This window comes from Harpia harpyja, chromosome 19 (genome assembly GCF_026419915.1).
Source record: "Harpia harpyja isolate bHarHar1 chromosome 19, bHarHar1 primary haplotype, whole genome shotgun sequence".
Classification (NCBI taxonomy): Eukaryota; Metazoa; Chordata; class Aves; order Accipitriformes; family Accipitridae; genus Harpia; species Harpia harpyja.
Window position 1 is genome coordinate 6951757 of NC_068958.1, and position 18257 is coordinate 6970013.

The window sequence follows — 18257 nt, forward strand, 5'->3', positions numbered from 1 at the left end:
CTTGTCACAAAAGGAAGAGGAAAGCCAAGAGAGGATAATTTGCTCTGTACACCTCACTGCAGCAATTGTAACCTCTCAAACAACTAACTGAGAGTTCAGCTCCTGCATCCATGCACTAAAATCCACCTCTGGGGCTGCTATGTGTCTGCCTGCCCATCCACAGCTCAAGGGTCGGATGATGCTGCAGGATCCTGCTTTAGGTTGTATTGTGGACAGTTGGTCGTTATCCTCTGATCACCCTAACACTGGTGCCTCCACCTTCTGTACCTGTGATCCATTCTCTTCTCTAATAATATTAAGCCTGCAGGGTGAACTTTTTGAGAGTGTCTGACTGACTTAAAAATTCCATTTTTCAAAATGACTGAAGGCTTCACTCAAAGGGAAATTCCCTGCCATTGCCATGCCAAAGTAATTATAGTCACACCACAAAAATTATCCCGCTATGATTATGCCGGTATGAGCCTCCATCTGAACTATATGCTGGGCTATTTTCCCAGGCAGCCACAATCCTCTGGCAGCTCTGGCTCCAGGCCTCTAGGAGGAAGGGACCTGCTCCCAAAAGCCCTCTCCTCCCTCACCTTGGTGGTTTAGAGAGCGACCCAAGACCAACTTTCCCCCGGTACGATTTTCGTCATCAGAGTGTTGTAGCTCGACTCTTGCTTTCCTGCAGCCTCTCTGACTCCTCCCAGGAAGTCCCAGCTGCAGATGAAGCATTTCAGAGACAGGGAGAGGGCAGCATGTCTGCAAAGGCAGCTTGGGCGGTTGTGCCAGACTTTCGCAGCGTAAGGCAGCGTGGCCCAGCTTGATGTAAGTCAGTTTTACCCCCCACCATCCCTTCTGGGAGCTGCCTTGTGCCTGTGTGTGTGCACTTGCTGGCTGTTGCTGCTGCATTCGCCCATGCTCCCGCTGTGGCGTTGCACCCCATGGTGTGACGGGTTCAAGGGGACCTTTGTCCCCAAAGCCTTTTGAGTGCACCTGTGAGTGGCCAGGCTGGCCAGCACCGCAGAGGTGCTTGGGAAGCACCAGGACTGAAGAGACGGCTGGTGCCTGCAGGCTGGAGGGCAGGAGGTGGTGAGTGACCGGTCCCCGCGATGACCTTTCAGCTGTCACCTCCGAAATCCTTAGTGTGCTCTGTCCCGTGCACCCCACCGAGGCGAGAGGTGCCTCGGCTCCCTTGCAGGGAGCGTACATACAGGGCAGTCTGAAACGCCCAACCAGGTGAGAGGCTCCCTGAGCCTTTCTCAGGCTTGTTGACATTCTGGTGGCTGACCCCGCTCCAAAACGTCCAGGGCTAGGGAGGTGAGGCAGAGCTCTCTGCCCTAGCCCCAGTCGGCTGCTCCCACTGGCAGGAGCACCCAGACCCCAGTGCTGCCTCTAGCTCTTTGCAGGAGCCTTCTGTACAGCTCTTACACCAGCTCTGTAGTTTTCTGTAATCCTGTGAAGACTTTTTTACTGCCACACTTTCGTTTTGTCACCTGCAGAGTTAGTCCCTGCATTCCAATACTCACTTGCTTTGCATCCCAAAGCAGTGTCCCCCCACATCTCAGCGCCCATCCCCAACATGCAGCTGTCCCATGCACAGGGGCAAGGTAGATATTTCACAGTCCTGAGCAACATTATGCTGTGGTTTCCTATTTTTCCATAAATTGTGCTGTTTTTTCCCACCTGGGCAAAGAGATGTAAAATCCCACTGGTCTCAGGTGGCAGCCGCTTTGCACTTGCGTTAGAAATAACACAAAATGCGAACAATGGGGACCTGTTTTAATTTATTTTTTGGCAACTAGGTAAATTAATCCATGGCTGGCCAAAATAAAGGTGCATGCATCCTCCAGACTCACCGCAAGCTTTTATCTCAAGTACCTAAAAAACCATTAACTTATTTTAGCTTAAATACCACATGTTTAAGCAATGCTGTAGAATAGTTGAGGGGACCTGAGGTGAAGGAACAGGCTACATCAGGCACAGAAATTAATTTCTTTGTGGCCTTGAAGGAAAGGTAAGCACCAAAATCACTTTGGAGATGGAAGCTGACATCTCGTTAATCAGAAAAAAACTTGTGACTAAACAGCCTGGAGTTGCAGCAGCTGAGAGGTCAGACATTCTCAAAAATAGCAGCACTCTTGCTTTGATTTTTTTTTTTTGTAACCTTAAGAACATGAAGGAAGAGGAAGGCATGGGTTTGTGTGGAGTAGGTTTGCCCAGCGTGCATCCCTAAGGCCCCTTGTTTCACTTTCCAGCCCCAAGAAGCAGGGTGTCTGAACAGCCCTGCCAAGGCACAGTCCAATCAGTGAGGAAGGTGGAGGTGCTGCAGGGGAGGAAGGGCAGAGACAAGAGATACCTGGGATCAATGAAACTGGATGGGAAGCTGATGTTGAATACTGAATTTCCCCAGTGCAGAGGAAAGTAGGGGGAGCCTGGAACTGGGGAGAGAGGAGGTAGAAGACGGTTGCACTTGTGGTCCTGACTTTGTGTGTGTCATGGGCACAAAGTACAGTCCTAGCACTGTTTGATGTTGCAGCGACAACGTACAAAGCAGCTCGTTCCCCCTTTTCCTTTCTGTGGCAGAATAACCACAGCTTTGGGACTGGACCTGCCTCGTCCCCAGGTACATGGAGCGTTTGCTTTACTCCTGGAGCCATGGAGCGGTTGTCTCACCCCTCTGCTTTGTGTCTGGGGGAAATGCAGGTCCATGCCCATAGGAGTGAGACAGCAGAAGCTGTGGCATGCTCAGGAGAGCAGGACCTTCTCTGCGTCACTTCTTGCTGGAGAGGAAGAGCAGCGCTGGATATAGCTCATACGCCAGCGAGGTATCGAATGCTCAGCATGACTCTTTCTGGCTGTCGGCCTGGTCCCTGGCTCAGGCTGCAGCGGTGTGGAGCCTGGGGGAGCTCACTACCCAAGAGCTAGCCTTGGCATCAATGGCAGATAGGGCACGTCAGGAGAAGCCACACTGGTGCAATCTCCTCTGTACCCGCTTATTTCCAGGTAGCCTGTTTAAAGAGAACATCTCATAAGCAAGAGAATATCCTTCATATAGAAGAAAGTTCATTGTTTCTGGGGTTGCCTCGTCTGATGGTCTCTTCTACTAAAGCCTCTTGGGTTGCAAAGTACTTGGGAAATATCACCATCCCTCCTGGCAATACAAACATGCAGAGCAAGGAAATCATGTGCAGCAGGGAGTCAGTGGTGGAAGGTCGTGGCTGCTAAGTCTTCTACACTTGCACTCAACTATCCTGTCTAGCTCCCAGGAAAATTGCAACTGGAGAAACACATTGTTCAGTCTGGGGAGCAGAACAGGCTGAAAAAGATTTGAGGGCTGCGTGGCCCTGAGCCCATGTTGCTCTCCAGCCTGATGGGCAGCCGCCCATGGCAGCATCATGCAGGCTGGGGATGGGATGGGGGGGATGTCAAAGGAAGAAAGTATTTGTCATGTCCCTTCCTGAAAGGGCTGGCGGAGACAAGGCCTTTTCTCAGAACTGGGAATTTCTAGGCTTAAAGCACCCTCTTCCCACTGACCCCCATCACACTGGCCAATGCTGTTAAATTCTCTGAACTGTGGCCAGCAGCAGCCCCACTGTAAAAGAACAGCACTGGACCTGTTAATATTTCACCTTCAGCTATCTTTTGCTTCCCAAGGCACAAATCCTTCTACTCCCACCAAAATCAGCTCAGGCACCAGGTCTTGCTGACCGTAATACCCATGAGCTTGTGCAGAAATTGCAAAGCAGGGGGCTGGGGGAGAGGAGTGCGCCTCCCCTACACCTGGGGAGGCAGCGACTTCTGCTCACCCTTGTCTGCCTGCCTAGCACCACAGGGGAGTGCAGAGCCCACCTGGTGCCCTCTGAAACACAGGGCTCCTCACCAAAGTATTTGCAAAGATCCCTAGTGAGGGCTGAAGCTGTATAAAAATCTAAAGACCTCAACACAAAATATTGTTGGGGCACTTTTAAAATTCTGATGCAGCCCTCTGGGAACAGCAGAGGTAAGAAGGTAAGTGCAGTTGAGCCTGGAGAGGGGTGCTGACCTGCTATCCCCCCACCATCCTGGCACGGCAGAGCACAGACCCTCTCCCCTCACATCCCAGCTCTGCATCTCACATCTCAGCTGCTTTTACATGCTCTCCTCATCCCTGTTCACATGTATTTTACTTGCCATGGCGACGATCGTTTTCTTGGCTCATTGCTTCAGATGCCCTCCTCGCATCTCCATGCTGACTTTTCTTGGTGCATTGAGCATTGTTTGTCTCTAGCTTCCAGTCCCTTTGCTGTCTGGTTACCTTTTTCCTGTGCTGTTTAGTGATTAAATTCTGCTTCTGCTGCTTTTCATCATCCTTGTGATAAATTCCCCATCAAGCACAACTAATTTTCTCCCACTGTGCTTACCCAGCTGGAAGGAGGATTTTGCTCTCAGTTTCCTACTGTCCTTCTTCCCACCCCCACTAGCCATGATGCACATGGAAATTAGATACCAGTCAGGTGAACGGTACCTTGGTGTCTCTGTACATCAGACTGACATGTGTGCTGTGCTCCCCTCTTGCCTGCACCCAGTTGCTGCCTGATTTCACATGAACTTTAGGTGCAAAAACCAGCATATTGTTTAGGATTTAGAGCAACTCCCTTCACCAAGGGCTCCAGTAGGACAAAGGAGTAAATACTTCTGCTACTCCATAGAGCAGCATGGAATAAAAAAGTTTGTTCTTCTAGGAAAAGGGGATATTTTGTGGCCTGTAGAAAACAAAGAGGTCCTTCTGATGGAGGACGAGAGAGGCTATGGAAGCCAAAAGCCTGAGGTCTGGGGTCATCGGCCTGGCTGTTACAGCTTGGCTGAGCTCATTTGACCCCATGATTTATTCCAACTGAAGATGAAGATTAAGGCATTGCCACCTCCCCAGTGAGTGTAGACATGCTTCTTTTGTTCATCTGTTTTCTCAATTCTTGTTGAAACTTGTAAATGAAACATCCTCCTCTGCCAGCTCTTGTCTGTTTGATCTTTCATAAAAAGTCTGTGAAATCTCTTCCAGAAGCCACTGAGTCAGCATTACTGCTGTAAGGTCGGTCAGCAACAACCCATGAAGCAATACTAAAGGGCACACTTTCTGTTGGGAAAAACATACCTGTGGAGGCCACGTCCCCTTCACGCATGGCCTCATTGCCATTAGTAAAAGCTTCAGACTCACTTTCTGTCTCTCCCTTTGCAGGCAAAAATGTCAAGGCCGGTGCAAGCTCGGAGGCTGGAGGGAATAGATAAGAATATCTGGTAAGTTAAGAGAATATCTGGTTTACCCTGGTGGTAGATGTGGTTTTAGGCAGCCTAACACCACATAGAAACCACTGCAGCCACACAGAGCATAGAGCAGCACAGTCTCCCTCGGCTACTTTGCATTTGTTTAGGAAGCACATCGGGGCAGGTTTGCCTCGGGAGACTTTATCCTGGCTCAGGTCTGTATCTGCTGCTCACACTTTATGCTGTATCAGGTGTTCCGCACCATCCTGCAGGAAGGCAGGCGGGAGCACCTTGTAGTGCATTGTACTCCATCAGGCCCGTCCACACAAATGATCCCAGCAGCACCCAAATCCGAGCAAAATTGTCACAGCACACTGGCTTCAGCCCGGTGTCTGCTTCAAGCCCAACCTAGGGCACTGCAAGCAGAGAGGCTGGTGAAGGGATGCTGCAAATGCCATTCCCAGCCTGCCAGGCACAGACATTGGGAAAACTGTGTGCTTGAAGAAGAGATTTAAATGGGCTTTCCCTAAAGCCCTGCTGTGCCTGGTTTCAAGCTACAAACTGCTCATGAGCTGGCTCTTGTTTGAGACAAGCACTGAGTTCAGCCTGCCCTTCCCTCTGCAGAGGCCTTCACAGTGTCTAGTTGCTAAATTTTGCAGAACTGGTATGAATTTGCAAACCTCCGAGACCTCTCCTGCTCGGTCTGGTCTGATCAGCAGCGGTGCGTGGCTTCAGCTGTGACTGCACAGCCAGACAGCACAAAGGCTGTTTCCTTCAAGAACAAATTAAAACCACCCCCCAGTGCAATCGTGCCTCACCCTTGTTTTAATTGGAACAGGTCTAAAATGACCTGTGCTTGGTCCTGTCTACCTGTGAGCAGTGGGATGGCTCTGCAGATAGGACACCAACCTCACTCACTTCCAAAGGGATGCTGGCAAGCAGAGCCAGTGCCAGCATGCTGCCCGGACCCTCTGTAAACGCTTGTCTTTCTCTCCCTTTCTTCTCTGCAGGGTGGAGTTTGTAAAACTGGCTGCCACCTACGCTACGGTGAACCTGGGCCAGGGCTTCCCTGACTTCCCCCCACCAGACTTTCTGAAGGAGGCATTTGTGAGAGCCCTCAGCGGGGAGAACCACATGCTGCACCAGTACACCCGTGCCTTTGTGCGTGGACAGACCCCCCTCCTCAGCAATACCTCCCGCATTCCCTGTTAGCCTTGGGTGCTTCAGGGCTCATCAGGCAGCAATAAACAGGGCAAACCACAGGAGGCAAAACATGCATCCAGCCTCAGCCCAGGCCCCCTGTGCCTAGGGCTGTAACACCCTGCTTTACCAGGGCATTTGAAGCAGCTGGGCTGGAAGATGCCTTGCACACTCAGTTGCAGGGCACTTGGCTGCCCAGACCCCTTCCAGGGGCTCATCCATGTTTTAGGAGGCTTCTGCAACCCAATTCCCACCTCTCCTCTCACCCCACAGGGCCACCCGCCTCTGGTGAAGATCCTAGCCCAGTTTTTTGGGAAGCTGCTTGGACGAGACCTGGATCCTATGACCAATGTGATGGTGACTGTGGGGGCATACCAGGCCCTTTTCTGCTGCTTCCAGGCTTTCGTTGATGAAGGTGATGAGGTAACCCAAGATTTGAGCTTGTTGCACAGGCAGCCTTCCTCCAGGAGAGCCCTTCCTGGCTGTGGGTCTGCCAGCAGCTGCAGGCTGGTTTTCATTGTCCTTTTCCAAAGCAGAACTGGTTTTATCCCCATTCTCCAGTATCTGAGCTTCCAAAGGAAAAAAATTATCTGCTGCAGGGCACTGTCTCATTTCTGCATAAGGCAAAATAACCCTTTTGCCCTGAGTGGTGGTGTTCTTCCCTGACACTGCCCACAGGCAATGCAGATTCTCCATTCCAGTAACTCAGGGATTAAAATTTCCTGTCCCTCCCACTGCTCTCCGCACCTGTCAGGGAAGGTCTGAGCAGGGCCAGGAGGGTGCTGACATGTCTTTCTTCCAGGTGATAATCATTGAGCCCTTCTTTGACTGCTATGAGCCAATGGTGAAAATGGCTGGTGGGATTCCTGTGTTTGTCCCGCTGAGACCGGTGAGTGGGTCAAAGCAAAGCTGTTGAGAAGGGAATAGTCGCAGCAAAGTGAGCGAAGAGGTGAGTGGTAACCAAAGTGCAAAGGTAGCAAAGCAACTGAGATTCCCCTCTGTTCTCTCTAGAAAGCTCCGAAAGATGGAAAATTGATGTCTAGTGCAGACTGGCAGCTGGACCCAGCTGAACTGGCTTCTAAATTCAGTGAACGGACAAAAGCCATCGTCCTGAACTCACCCAACAATCCTCTGGGCAAGGTAACACTTCTGGCCTTGCTGTGGCTGGCCCTGAAAGCTGCTGGGGGGCTACAGCTCACCCCGCCACATTTGCAGTGTAGCAGTGACTCGACCTTCCTTACGCACAAGGGAAATGGGTGTTGTGGCAGCACCGCATGCTGCGCTCACTCTTCTGGTGTTTTTAAGCCTGGTCTTTTATGCCAGCAGTGGCTTTGCCCTAATAGACCATTGCAGTCAGCTCCTGCCCACCCTGGCTTGGGAGATGGCGTGGGCAGGGCGTGCAGCCTTTGCAGAGAGGCAGGGACAGGCAGGGGCTCAGAAATGCTCCTGCTGCATCTCTGCTCCGCTCCCTGCCTGCTGCAGGTATTCAGCCGAGGGGAGCTGGAGCTCATTGCAGACCTGTGTGAGAAGCATGACATCCTGTGCATCAGCGATGAAGTGTACGAGTGGCTGGTCTATGATGGGAAGGAGCACATCCGCATTGGTACGGAGAATGGCTTGGCTGAGCTTGGGTGTCTTCTCTGGGTACAGCATCTTCAGGGAAGGAACTGGTGATTTAGCTGGGGTCCCCTGGAAATTATATGGGCTGCTTACATGCATGGCTCTACTAGGCATGTATCCCCATTAGAGGTATTTTGCTGCACTTCAGTCTCAGCCTCCAAACCAGGACTTAAACTGGACCCCTGACTTCCAGAGCCAGTCAGAGGAAACAGAGAGCTAGCTTCACAGCCTGACATATACAGCAAAGTGCCCTTTGGCTCCAGTGAAACTGATTTTTTTTTCCATACTTTGTAAAACCACAGTTTTCTGAGTGTCTCTAGTTTTGGGACATCCATTTCAACATGATTTCAGAGGCCTGTTCTTCCTGTTGCAGTAATATGCAATCACCTTGTTGCAGGCTGACGGTGCTTGGCATCCCTGGGAACCCCTGGGGCTGGGTACATGCGTATGAAAACACTTAATTACAAAGGGATGCTCTTGAGAAAACTGGCTCCCTGCTTGAGGTGTGCTTTGAGGCTCATACAGGTGAAAGATGTGCTGTGAACACAAGAGGCCACCATGGATTATGGTGGGCAAAGAGCTCCCACTATGTCATTAATGCAGCCCAGAAGCGAGCATGCTGAGCTCTGCCATTGGTGTTTCTCTCTTGTTTCATTGCCAGCCAGCTTGCAAGGGATGTGGGACCGCACGGTGATGATTGGGAGTGCTGGGAAGACCTTCAGTGCCACTGGATGGAAGGTGAATTCCCCCATGCGGCACCTCATTGTGTCCCCATCCCCATCCCTTTGCTTCAAGGTGTGGGTCCGATTGCCATAGCATGGCACCGGGGACATGGCTGCCACACACTCAGCTTTGAGCCTCAGGGTCTGAAAGTACCAAAGCTGCTTTATGATAGCCCTGTCTGGAAAATACAATGAAGCCAGTGCAGGCAAATAAAGGGGAGCCCAAGTAGGTACCCAGAGACTTACCACTTTCCTCCTCTTCTCCTGGGCGCAGGTGGGCTGGACCATAGGACCCAACCGGCTGCTGCAGCACCTCCGTACCGTGCACCAAAACTCAGCATACCACTGTGCCACAATTGCCCAGGTAAGGCAGCTCTCTGCAACTGGCCCTGCAATTCCCAAACCCCTGAAGCAGGAGCGAGAGAGGGTCCTTCTGCCCATGGCTGACCTGAAAGGCACAGACAGGGTGATGCATGGTGCCCTGGAGAGGCTCCTTCCCCTCTCCCTGCAGTCACCCCATGCCTGAGAGGAAGGGAAGAATCCAGCCTGCCTGAGGTATAGTCCTTATTTTGCATTGACAAATCTAAAAGGCCATTTGGAGGGGCTGCAGGCAAAGAGGTCAGCTTGGTGCAGTGAGAAATCACCACCTGCTCCCTAGTCACCTGTGAATCATATGGGAGCAAAGACTCTGGTTCTCAAGCAAGCCTTGACCATCTGCCCACCGGGTTACCTCTCTCCTTGCAGGAGGCCGTGGCTCAGGGTTTCCAGAGGGAGATTGAGCTTTACGGGAAACCAGACAGCTACTTCGTCCAACTACCCAAGGAGCTGCAGCAGAAGAGAGACTGGCTGGTCCAGAGCCTGGATGCTGTGGGGATGAAACCCGTCATCCCTGAGGGCACCTACTTCTTGGTGGCAGACATCTCTGAGTTCAGTAAGTCATGCAGCTGTGGTTTTGCTCAGGCAAAGTATGGGGAGGCTCAGGGCTGAGTATGGGGGGGCCAGCTCACAGTGGTACCACTAGCAGGGACAGGAACCTGCATAAACCATCACCAAAGCAGGGAGGAACAGTAGTGTATTCCCCATCCAAGCTCCCAGAGGTCATCGTTTTGGAGCTTGGCTGAGGCACCCGGCAGCAGCCCCCGCCTCTGTGCTGTTGTGCTTCTCCTGCAGAATCCGATGTCCCTGATGTCCCCGACTCCAACGAGCCCTATGACTCCAGATTTGCAAAGTGGATGGTCAAGAACAAGGTAAATGAATCTGGCCGTTTCTGCTATGTTTGCCCCGGGTGGGTTTGTGCCCTCCCTGCTGGCTGCACTCACGTGAGCCAACAGCACAACACCACTGCCGGGTCCGGCAGCTCATCCAAGGGGGTGCCTGGGGTGTCTGTCAGCAGCTGGCCTCAACCCTGGCAGCCTGAGCTCAGAGTGAGCAGGCAGGGCACCAAGGGCATCTACAAGCCCATCCGTGAGACTTGCGAGCAATAAGTGGATGGCTTCATAGCAGCCCAGAAAGAGTAACCTCAGCTCCACATGTTTTACCCTCCCAGGGACTTGCCGCCATCCCGGTCTCTGCTTTCTACTGTGGGGCCCACAAGAACAACTACAACCATTTCATCCGGTTCTGCTTCGCAAAGGTGAGATATGTGGCAGCACGAAGGCAGGCGAGGTTGGGAGTAATAATCAGGGCTAGTTCAATGAGATGCCAAGAAGAAGTGCAGAGCGCCTTGGGCATTAGAGCCTGAGCATGGCATCACAGCTGGTCCAACCCCCTCCTGCAGGCATGAGAGCCGAGCTGGGGGCAGCAGGTGTGCCAGTGCCATCCTAAACCTTGTCCCATCAGCATCCCACCTTTCTTGGTCAAGGCAGGGAGTCTTCTGGGTGCACTTTTAAATGCCCAGTGGCTATGCCTGGCCCAGAGATGGCTGTGCCCGTCTCATACTGAACACGGGGCATCTGTGATATTCCAGAATGAGAACGGTATTTTTATATAAATGATGACTGCAGTGAGGACAAATGGGATTTGGCTGGAAGCCACTGACCAAACCTGTGGTATTTGTTTAGGAGGAAGCGACCCTGAAGGCAGCAAACGACATATTGCAAAAATGGAAACGGGAGAAAACTAGTCCCTGAGTGCACTGGAAAGAAAACCAGGCTCTCCTTGGTCCTTACCTGCCACGACCGCTCTTTGTCTTTTTCCTTTGCTTGGCTACAAACTTTGATCCGTCCTTATTTTTGTGCTTTCAACCACATTTTCTGTCAGACAAATGGGTAAGAGGTTTGCCATGCCCAGGGTCTGGGGGACACTTTCTGTCACTGTGAAATGATTGCACTGTTCCTTGGAAGAAGTGAGTCTTCATGTGTGCTGCCAGTATTCGACATTTCTTCCTCTTATGTTTAAAGACTTTGATAATCAGTTCTGGGATGCATCCAGCAAGACACAAGGTAAGGATGGCCCCTGGGGCCTTTTCCACCACCAAATTCCAAAAAGGTGTTTCAGGACCTACCTTTAAGGCCATGCTGGGGAATTACTGTGGCTTGTCTTGCTCCACATCCCCACTCATGTACCCCGGGGCACAGGACAGCATTTCCACCAGCACCCACGTTCCCACGGGGCTGTGCAGTATCACCACCCATCATTAGGTCAATTCTTATGATCCTGAAAATTATAAACCCAGTGAAATGCTGTTTCCCATAATTAACAATTTTCCCATTATTTTTTTTCTGTCCATCTCTGGGGAAGGTGACCATGGAATCGGTAACTGGTTTCCCCCAGAAAACAGGCTTTCATAAATAGCCCAAATACTGCCAAACCTTCCCTGTGCACCCCCCAAACTGTCCCTGGCACTTTGTCAGGGCTTGGCAGCATCATCCAGGCTGCAAAGCAAAACCTTCAGGCCTTTGACAAGTGCACTCAGTGGCTGGGGAAGAAGGGCACAGCAGCCTCGGGCTGCTCCTGCAGCTGGTGGCCCCTGCAGCCTCCCACCTGCTGGGCTGGTGGGGTAACGTGAGCAGCGTTTTGAAAAGTAATTCATGCATCATTCGTGATTTCAACCTGGATAAGAATGTAAACCAGCATCATCAGTCACGCAGGAGTTACGTGTAACAGACTGTGCAATAAGTATTTGTGGCGGTTAAATTATTGAAGTAGAATTACTGCAATTATTGAAGAGTAAATGCCTCTGTAATGATTATGGGGCTGCCGTCACCCGTGCAATATCTGTGTTGCGTCCCACCGTGGTGGCTGCTCGTCCCACCCAGACCAGCGGGTAGCAGCTCCGCAGGTTTTCTGCGTTGGGCTGCAGCTGGCGGTACTGATCCCCTTGGAGCCAGAGCTGCACCGACCCGCCGGAGGGAGGGAGGGAGGGAGGCAAACACCCACCTCCTGCCTTCGCCCATGGGAGACGCGTCTGGTCGCACCTGCCTGCGCAGCCTGGGTGGGCGAGGGTGCTGCTGAAGGCCCTTTTGCACCCATATACGTGCCAAATGCTGGGAGAGCGCAATCACCAAAACAGATAAACAACCGTGAGACTAGATTATTAACATAAATTGCAACATCCCTACATGCGTGGGCCCTTGCTCTAGGCCATGACGCACCCCGCAAGGGGCAGGGTACATCCCCCCCCCCCATCCTCCAACACGCACACAGTGCTTGTGCAAAGACACCCAGACGCAGGTATCCAGATTTTACACACCCACCCCCCCCCCCACACACCCCCCGCCTCCGGGCTACATCTCCGCCCCGCCGCAGTGTGTCTTTGGTCACCCATTCGCCCGCAGAACGAGACAACCCCTGCTTAGCTTAACTGCCCGCGCAGCGACTTAAACACTATCCCGCCCCCTGCCTGGCCATTGGCCCACGTGACGCCGGCCTCCGGCCAATCAACACCGCGGAGGGGCGTGGCCGTGGGGAGCGTGGGCAGAAGATGGCGGACAGCAGCGCGGCCAAGCGGCCCAAAGGGGCGCAGGTGGGGTGCGGGGGGGGTGAGTTGCCGCGGGCGGCCCCTGAGGGGATCCCGGCGGTAACGGTCGCTGTCTCCCACAGGCTGAGGAGAGGAAGGTGGACTGGCGGCGCTGGAGGCAGGAGAGTAAGGGCGGGCCCCCACGGGGGCTGGGGGCGGGCGGGCAAAGCGGGGCGCAGCCGCGGGGGTCCCCGGCGGGGCCCTCGGGCCGGGATGGAGCCGTCCCTCAGCGCTCCCGTCCCCCGGCGCGGCCCTCACCGCGGTGTCCAGGCCTGCGGCCTGCCCGCCGTCCCCCGGCTCGTTGTTTAAAGCGAGGGGTTGTTCTCTGTTCCAGGGAAAGCGGAGAAGAAAAAATGGAAAGAAATGAAGCTACTGAAGAAACTGGAAAAACAGCAGATGCGGGAGCTGGCAGAAAAACAAGCCGAGAAGCAGAAGGAAGAGCAGAAGGAAGATAAAGGTGACGCCACTGTGACCCGATGGGGAGGCCTGGGTGAAAGACCTGGGAGAACTTGGTCGTAAAAGTCAGTCTGTTTGACGTGTCGATAGGAAAGGTGATGCTCAGCTTCATGGATCTGGTATAGATCAATCCACGTACATAAACAGACGTGAACACGAGGCAGTGAGCACTGCACGAGGACCTTTCTTAAGAGAAGACTTGTGATTAATATCTAAGAAACAGAGGTTGCTTTTTTCACCCATCACAACTGCAGTTGAAGTAGTAAATAAAATGCTGTACATGCAGCTGTCACGCTGTGTCTCACTTCTGATCGCACTCTGTTCCCCAGGGCGTCACTACACGCTGAGTGTAGCCCTGCCAGGCTCTATCTTGAACAACGCCCAGTCGCTGGAGCTGCGGACATACCTTGTTGGACAGATTGCTCGGGCCTGTGCCATCTTCTGTGTGGATGAGATCATAGTGTTTGACGAGGATGGAGAAGATGTAAAGTAAGGAGGAGCCATTTTGTTCTGCAGAAAGCGTTTCCTCTCTCTGTTCTGTTTCTTAAATCTTTTATTAAGCTAAGACCAGCAAAGAACTGTGTATACCTCAAGCAAATATTTGAACCTCTCTCAGATGCCAGGATTACAGGGACCCCTATACCACTGGACACAGATGTTGACTTAACTGCCCTGGCAACTAGGATCATTTGTCCCAGCACGGGGATGACAAAGCAGCAGGAGATAAGTTCTCCTGTGCTCTTAAATCTTGCTATGGAGATATGGGGTGTGCCTATATCATTATGCAAGAAAAATTCCTGTTCCTTCAGCTTTTTACCTGGACCTGCATCTGAGTTAACTGGCCAAGCTATGCAATCCTGTAGCATCCAGCTCAGTAGCATCCAACTGCCAGGTTGTGTCAATACACAAATACACAAAGATTAAAAAAAAAAAAAACTTAAAAAGGTATTTGGCTTACAGAGAGTTCTAAATATGACTTGTTAACAGTCTCTACTTCTGGAGTAGCCCTTCTACAAGGCGGCCCATTTACTTCTTGGGAGTGGAGGGCGCGTGCTGCTGTTCTCAGGTTAAGGCGCAAGGCTTAGTTTTCTGGAGACCAGGCGGTTTGGGGCTGTGCAGTCTCATGCCGAGCTCACAGGCTGCTCTCTTTCTCTTTCAGGAGCGTGGAGGGGGACTTTGAAGGAATTGGGAGGAGAGGCAAGGCTTGCGTGCAGCTGGCTCGGATCCTGCAGTACCTGGAGTGCCCTCAGTAAGTCCACCATGGTTGGACTGCGCATCACATTTGCATCAGAACTGACTTCTATGGGTATCTCATGCTAGAGGCTATGGGAGCAGGAGCCAAATTCTGTTTATATTGCATAATTATGCAGGAACATAGGATCTAGTTGTTTCACATGTCTGGTTCAGAAGTTTAACTAAAAGAAGAGCAGTGAATGCAGGATACAACCTGCATGATGCATTAGAGGTAGATCAGGGAATCGAGGGAGCTAAGCATGCTTTTCTCTGTACTCAGCTCCTTTGAGTCAGAACGGGTAGAATTGAGGCTTGGATTCCTTAGAAACAACTGTTTTCACATTTGAACCTTCTCTAATAACAGGTACTTGCGGAAATCCTTTTTTCCAAAACATGAGGATCTGCAGTTTGCAGGTAATGATGCAGTTGTCTCTGTCCAAAACTGTTGGCTCCCCCTTCCTGAGCTCTGGCTCTTGTTTTGCATGGGATGGACAGAATTGAATAACTTTTCCCCACTTCAGAGTGCAGACAAGGTGCTACGCTTTACTATGGTGGGTCAGAAAGGGAGGGGGCAGTGGAGCAGTTGTACTTACACCTGTGTTCCCACAATTTGTGTCCTGTCCTTAGCGGTTGCTTTTGCCTGTGCTGTTCTAGGGCTTCTCAACCCCCTGGACAGCCCCCACCACATGCGGGTGGATGAGGATTCAGAGTACCGAGAAGGCGTAGTATTGGACCGGCCAACTAAGCCAGGCAGAGGCTCTTTTGTTAACTGTGGGATGAGGAAGGTATGTCTGTTACTCACAGATCCCAAAACAATTTCCCCTGTCTCTCTGGCAGGTTTGAAGCGGACAGGGTGGGTACTGCTGGGTTTCTGAAGGCCATAGTGGGCTGGCGTGGGGTTTAATTCTGTTGCTATCTTGTCCCTTCTGGCTCATCAATGTTTGTAGCTTCCCGAGTCCTGGCGAGCCTGCCCATTCCAGCATGTCATTGCTTCACTGCTGAAGCTGAACGTTTGAGCAGCAAAATAAGTCTCAGACTGCTGACCCAGCCACCCTGAGCCTAGTCTGCACTGCATGTACCACACAGGCCCTGATTGCAGAGCTCCTCATTCCAGCTCCAGGCCAGAACAGACCCCCACTTCTTCAGAGGGTTCCCTTCCTTCCCCACCTTCCCCAGTACTTCCAGAATGTCTGACACTGATGGTGACTGTCACTGCAGGAGGTGCAGATTGACAGACAGCTGAACCCCGGTCTGCGAGTCACTGTGCGCCTGGAGGAACCCCAGAAGCCAGGTAATCCACTGCTCCATTAGCATCTGTAAACTTTAGTCCTGCAGCAGCTGGTCCTTCCATATGACAGCCTTCAGATTACTAATGTTTGAAGGTACCCAACAGCTCTGCACGTTTCCTTCACTCCACACACAATTTTAGTAACACCCTTACCATACCTCCCTAGCTAACTGGAAAGGACTATCAGCTCTTTGACCAACAATAAACAGCCCAAACTGCACGCTTTCCAGAATGTGCTTAAAAGGGTGGTTCTTGGTTGTACACCAAGTCAGTGCCCTGCTCCAGAGAAACTGCCGTATGTGGCTGGTCAAATCCAGCTCTCATTAGGAGATCACAGGGGCTGTTAATGTCTTTGCTTCCCTTTCAGAAGCTAAAGTGCGGAAAGGCACCGTGGTGTCCTCACACCACCCTCGGACAGTCTCAGGCTTGTACTGGGGTTACAGTGTCCGCCTTGCCTCCTGCCTGAGTAAGTATTTGCAGGGATTCTCTGCTCTCTGCCATGTCTCTGCCTGGGCTTCCACGCCAATTTCAGGCCTATTGGCTGCACATCTGCAGCACACATTAGTATCTCTTTCATAGAAATCTCTTTTGTCTCAAAGGCAGCTTACATGTGCGGGTAGCAGCCATGTGGCAGTCAAATTTAAGGGCTAAAGCTAGGGGCATGAATCACCCCAGTCACCCACCAGTACTCTGTCCTGTACTTCTGCTCACCATTGCTCCAAATCTCCATGTTGTAGCAGGAGATAAGAGTTGGTGCTGTCCATCTCCAGCCAGTGCATCTCCATTTCTGTGATAACTACCTCCACTCATTCACATCAAAGACAGCAGTGACATTGAGCTCAAGAGCCCTGCATAATACTTTTCCTGTCTTCTGATTGATTGGACCTCCTAGGAAAATTGTAAGCCATTAGTCAAGGAATGGCTTCTGACACCTGCTTGAGCTTTGAGGACAAAGTGCTGCCGTTGAGAAGGGTGCCAGAGACTCCTGCAGCAAGGGAATTACGTAGGAAAGAGGAATCATTCTTCTGTCTCCTGATGCACTGGTGGCACTGTAAAGCTATTCCTTCTGCTGCTGCCTGTAGAGAGTTTGTACCTGTCTAGAAGGCACGCAGCACGGGCAAGGGCACCACGTAAATAACCACACATTGTGTTTGTTTCCCAGGTGCTGTCTTTTCAGAGTGCCCGTTCAAGGAAGGCTACGATCTCTCTATTGGCACCTCAGAGCGGGGCAGCTCTGTGGACCAGGCCGCTCTCCCCTCCTTCAGGTTTGTGTCCTGTCTGCTTGGCCCCACTCAGAGCCCCCAGGGAGGCCTGCTGCAGGCAGCACAGCTGCTCTGTGGCCTTGGTGTTCTCCCAGGCAGGAACACTCCTAGATACAAGTGCAAGACTTGCCTGCAGGCTCCCTCCTGTGCTCTGCTGCTCCCTTTTGCACCAATGCGCATTCCTCTGCATGACAGAAGCTGGGGGAAGTACCCCAGGACAACGCCAATTCCTTTCCTGTTTCTCTGGAGTTGGTAGCAGGGACCGTCGCATTGGCCAAGTGCTGTGGAGCTTTGTCAGGGAGGCAGCTGCATTGGGCATTGTCCGCAAGGGACACAGCTCCCTGCTTCAGTGGCACAGAGAAGCTTGAACATAGACGCGGATACCTGAACAAAAGGAATGAGTCTGCTTCTTGCAGATCAGGTTAAAAGAACTGTTCATGTGAAGCCAGTTCTTAATCCACTTGAAGGTTGAAGGCACATGAGCAGCTCTCCTATGTAAAGCTTGTAGCATCTGCCTTGGTACAGGGATGAGTCAGTCTCCCCTCACCCTGTCTCTGTGCTCTCCCCTAGGCACGCCCTTGTTGTCTTTGGAGGTCTTGAGGGCTTGGAAGCTGGGCTTGATGTGGACCCCAACCTGGACGTCACTGACCCAAGTGTCTTATTTGACTTCTACCTAAACACTTGTCCCAGCCAAGGCAGCAGAACCATCCGGACAGAGGTAGGGCAGGTGGCCAGTGGTGTGGTGGGGCATGATGCCTGTGTGCACAGAGTAGTGCTGTGTTTCTGCCTCTGGCAGTGGCACATACAGCCCATGCATCGTTCCCCATGGTGACGCCTCAGCAAAGAGTGGCTGGCTTGCCTGGTGCTCCTCAGAGAGCAGCGGTTCTGACTGCTGCCTGGGTCTGTTCCAGGAAGCACTGCTGATCTCCCTGTCTGCGCTGAGACCCCACATCAATGAGGCTGTGAAGACACCCAGCGACAGTTGCGGGGAGGAAAACCACTGACCTTGCCATCAGCTGAGGACTGCCTCGCGGAAGCAACTGTTCAAACACGGGGTGCTGGGCAAATCACTCCAGGAGCCTGATGGGGCCAAGACACAGTGTGACTAAAGCTGGTAGCGCTGCTCGACCAAGTGTCTGGCTTCACCCAGCGAGTCCGTGCCTCCTGCCTGCATGGTCCAGCCAAGGGCTGGTCGCTGCCTCTCAGCAGCTGGGACAAGCCTGGCAGCAGACTGGGTCTCAGCAATTCAGACGTCTGGGGTGGGGAATAAAGCAGTATGGAACCTCAGCTGCCTT

General features: G+C 52.2%; 1 protein-coding gene across 1 annotated transcript; it reads left to right on the top strand.

The window, feature by feature from the left end:
* Window positions 1-675: 675 nt before the first annotated feature.
* On the top strand, window positions 676-18249 carry LOC128154729 (uncharacterized). Its single transcript, XM_052815764.1, has 27 exons — window positions 676-807; window positions 2686-2807; window positions 5198-5256; window positions 6234-6384; window positions 6697-6846; window positions 7226-7312; window positions 7435-7563; window positions 7906-8026; window positions 8705-8781; window positions 9040-9129; window positions 9510-9696; window positions 9936-10012; window positions 10312-10398; window positions 10826-10886; window positions 11165-11206; window positions 12569-12729; window positions 12807-12849; window positions 13058-13180; window positions 13509-13668; window positions 14339-14428; window positions 14777-14826; window positions 15067-15197; window positions 15631-15703; window positions 16068-16166; window positions 16863-16965; window positions 17533-17680; window positions 17874-18249. The coding sequence occupies exons 2-27, from the start codon at window positions 2724-2726 to the stop codon at window positions 17964-17966; spliced, it is 2676 nt and encodes an 891-aa protein (XP_052671724.1). The 5' UTR covers window positions 676-807; window positions 2686-2723; the 3' UTR covers window positions 17967-18249.
* Window positions 18250-18257: the final 8 nt, after the last annotated feature.

Bases quoted from the DNA above. Each gene is read 5' to 3' on its own strand.
- LOC128154729 (XM_052815764.1), top strand. From the start codon at position 2,724: ATGCTCAGGAGAGCAGGACCTTCTCTGCGTCACTTCTTGCTGGAGAGG. The intron at 2,808-5,197 runs GTATCGAATGCT...CTCCCTTTGCAG, and splicing joins ATAGCTCATACGCCAGCGAG to GCAAAAATGTCAAGGCCGGT. The intron at 7,564-7,905 runs GTAACACTTCTG...TGCCTGCTGCAG, and splicing joins CCAACAATCCTCTGGGCAAG to GTATTCAGCCGAGGGGAGCT.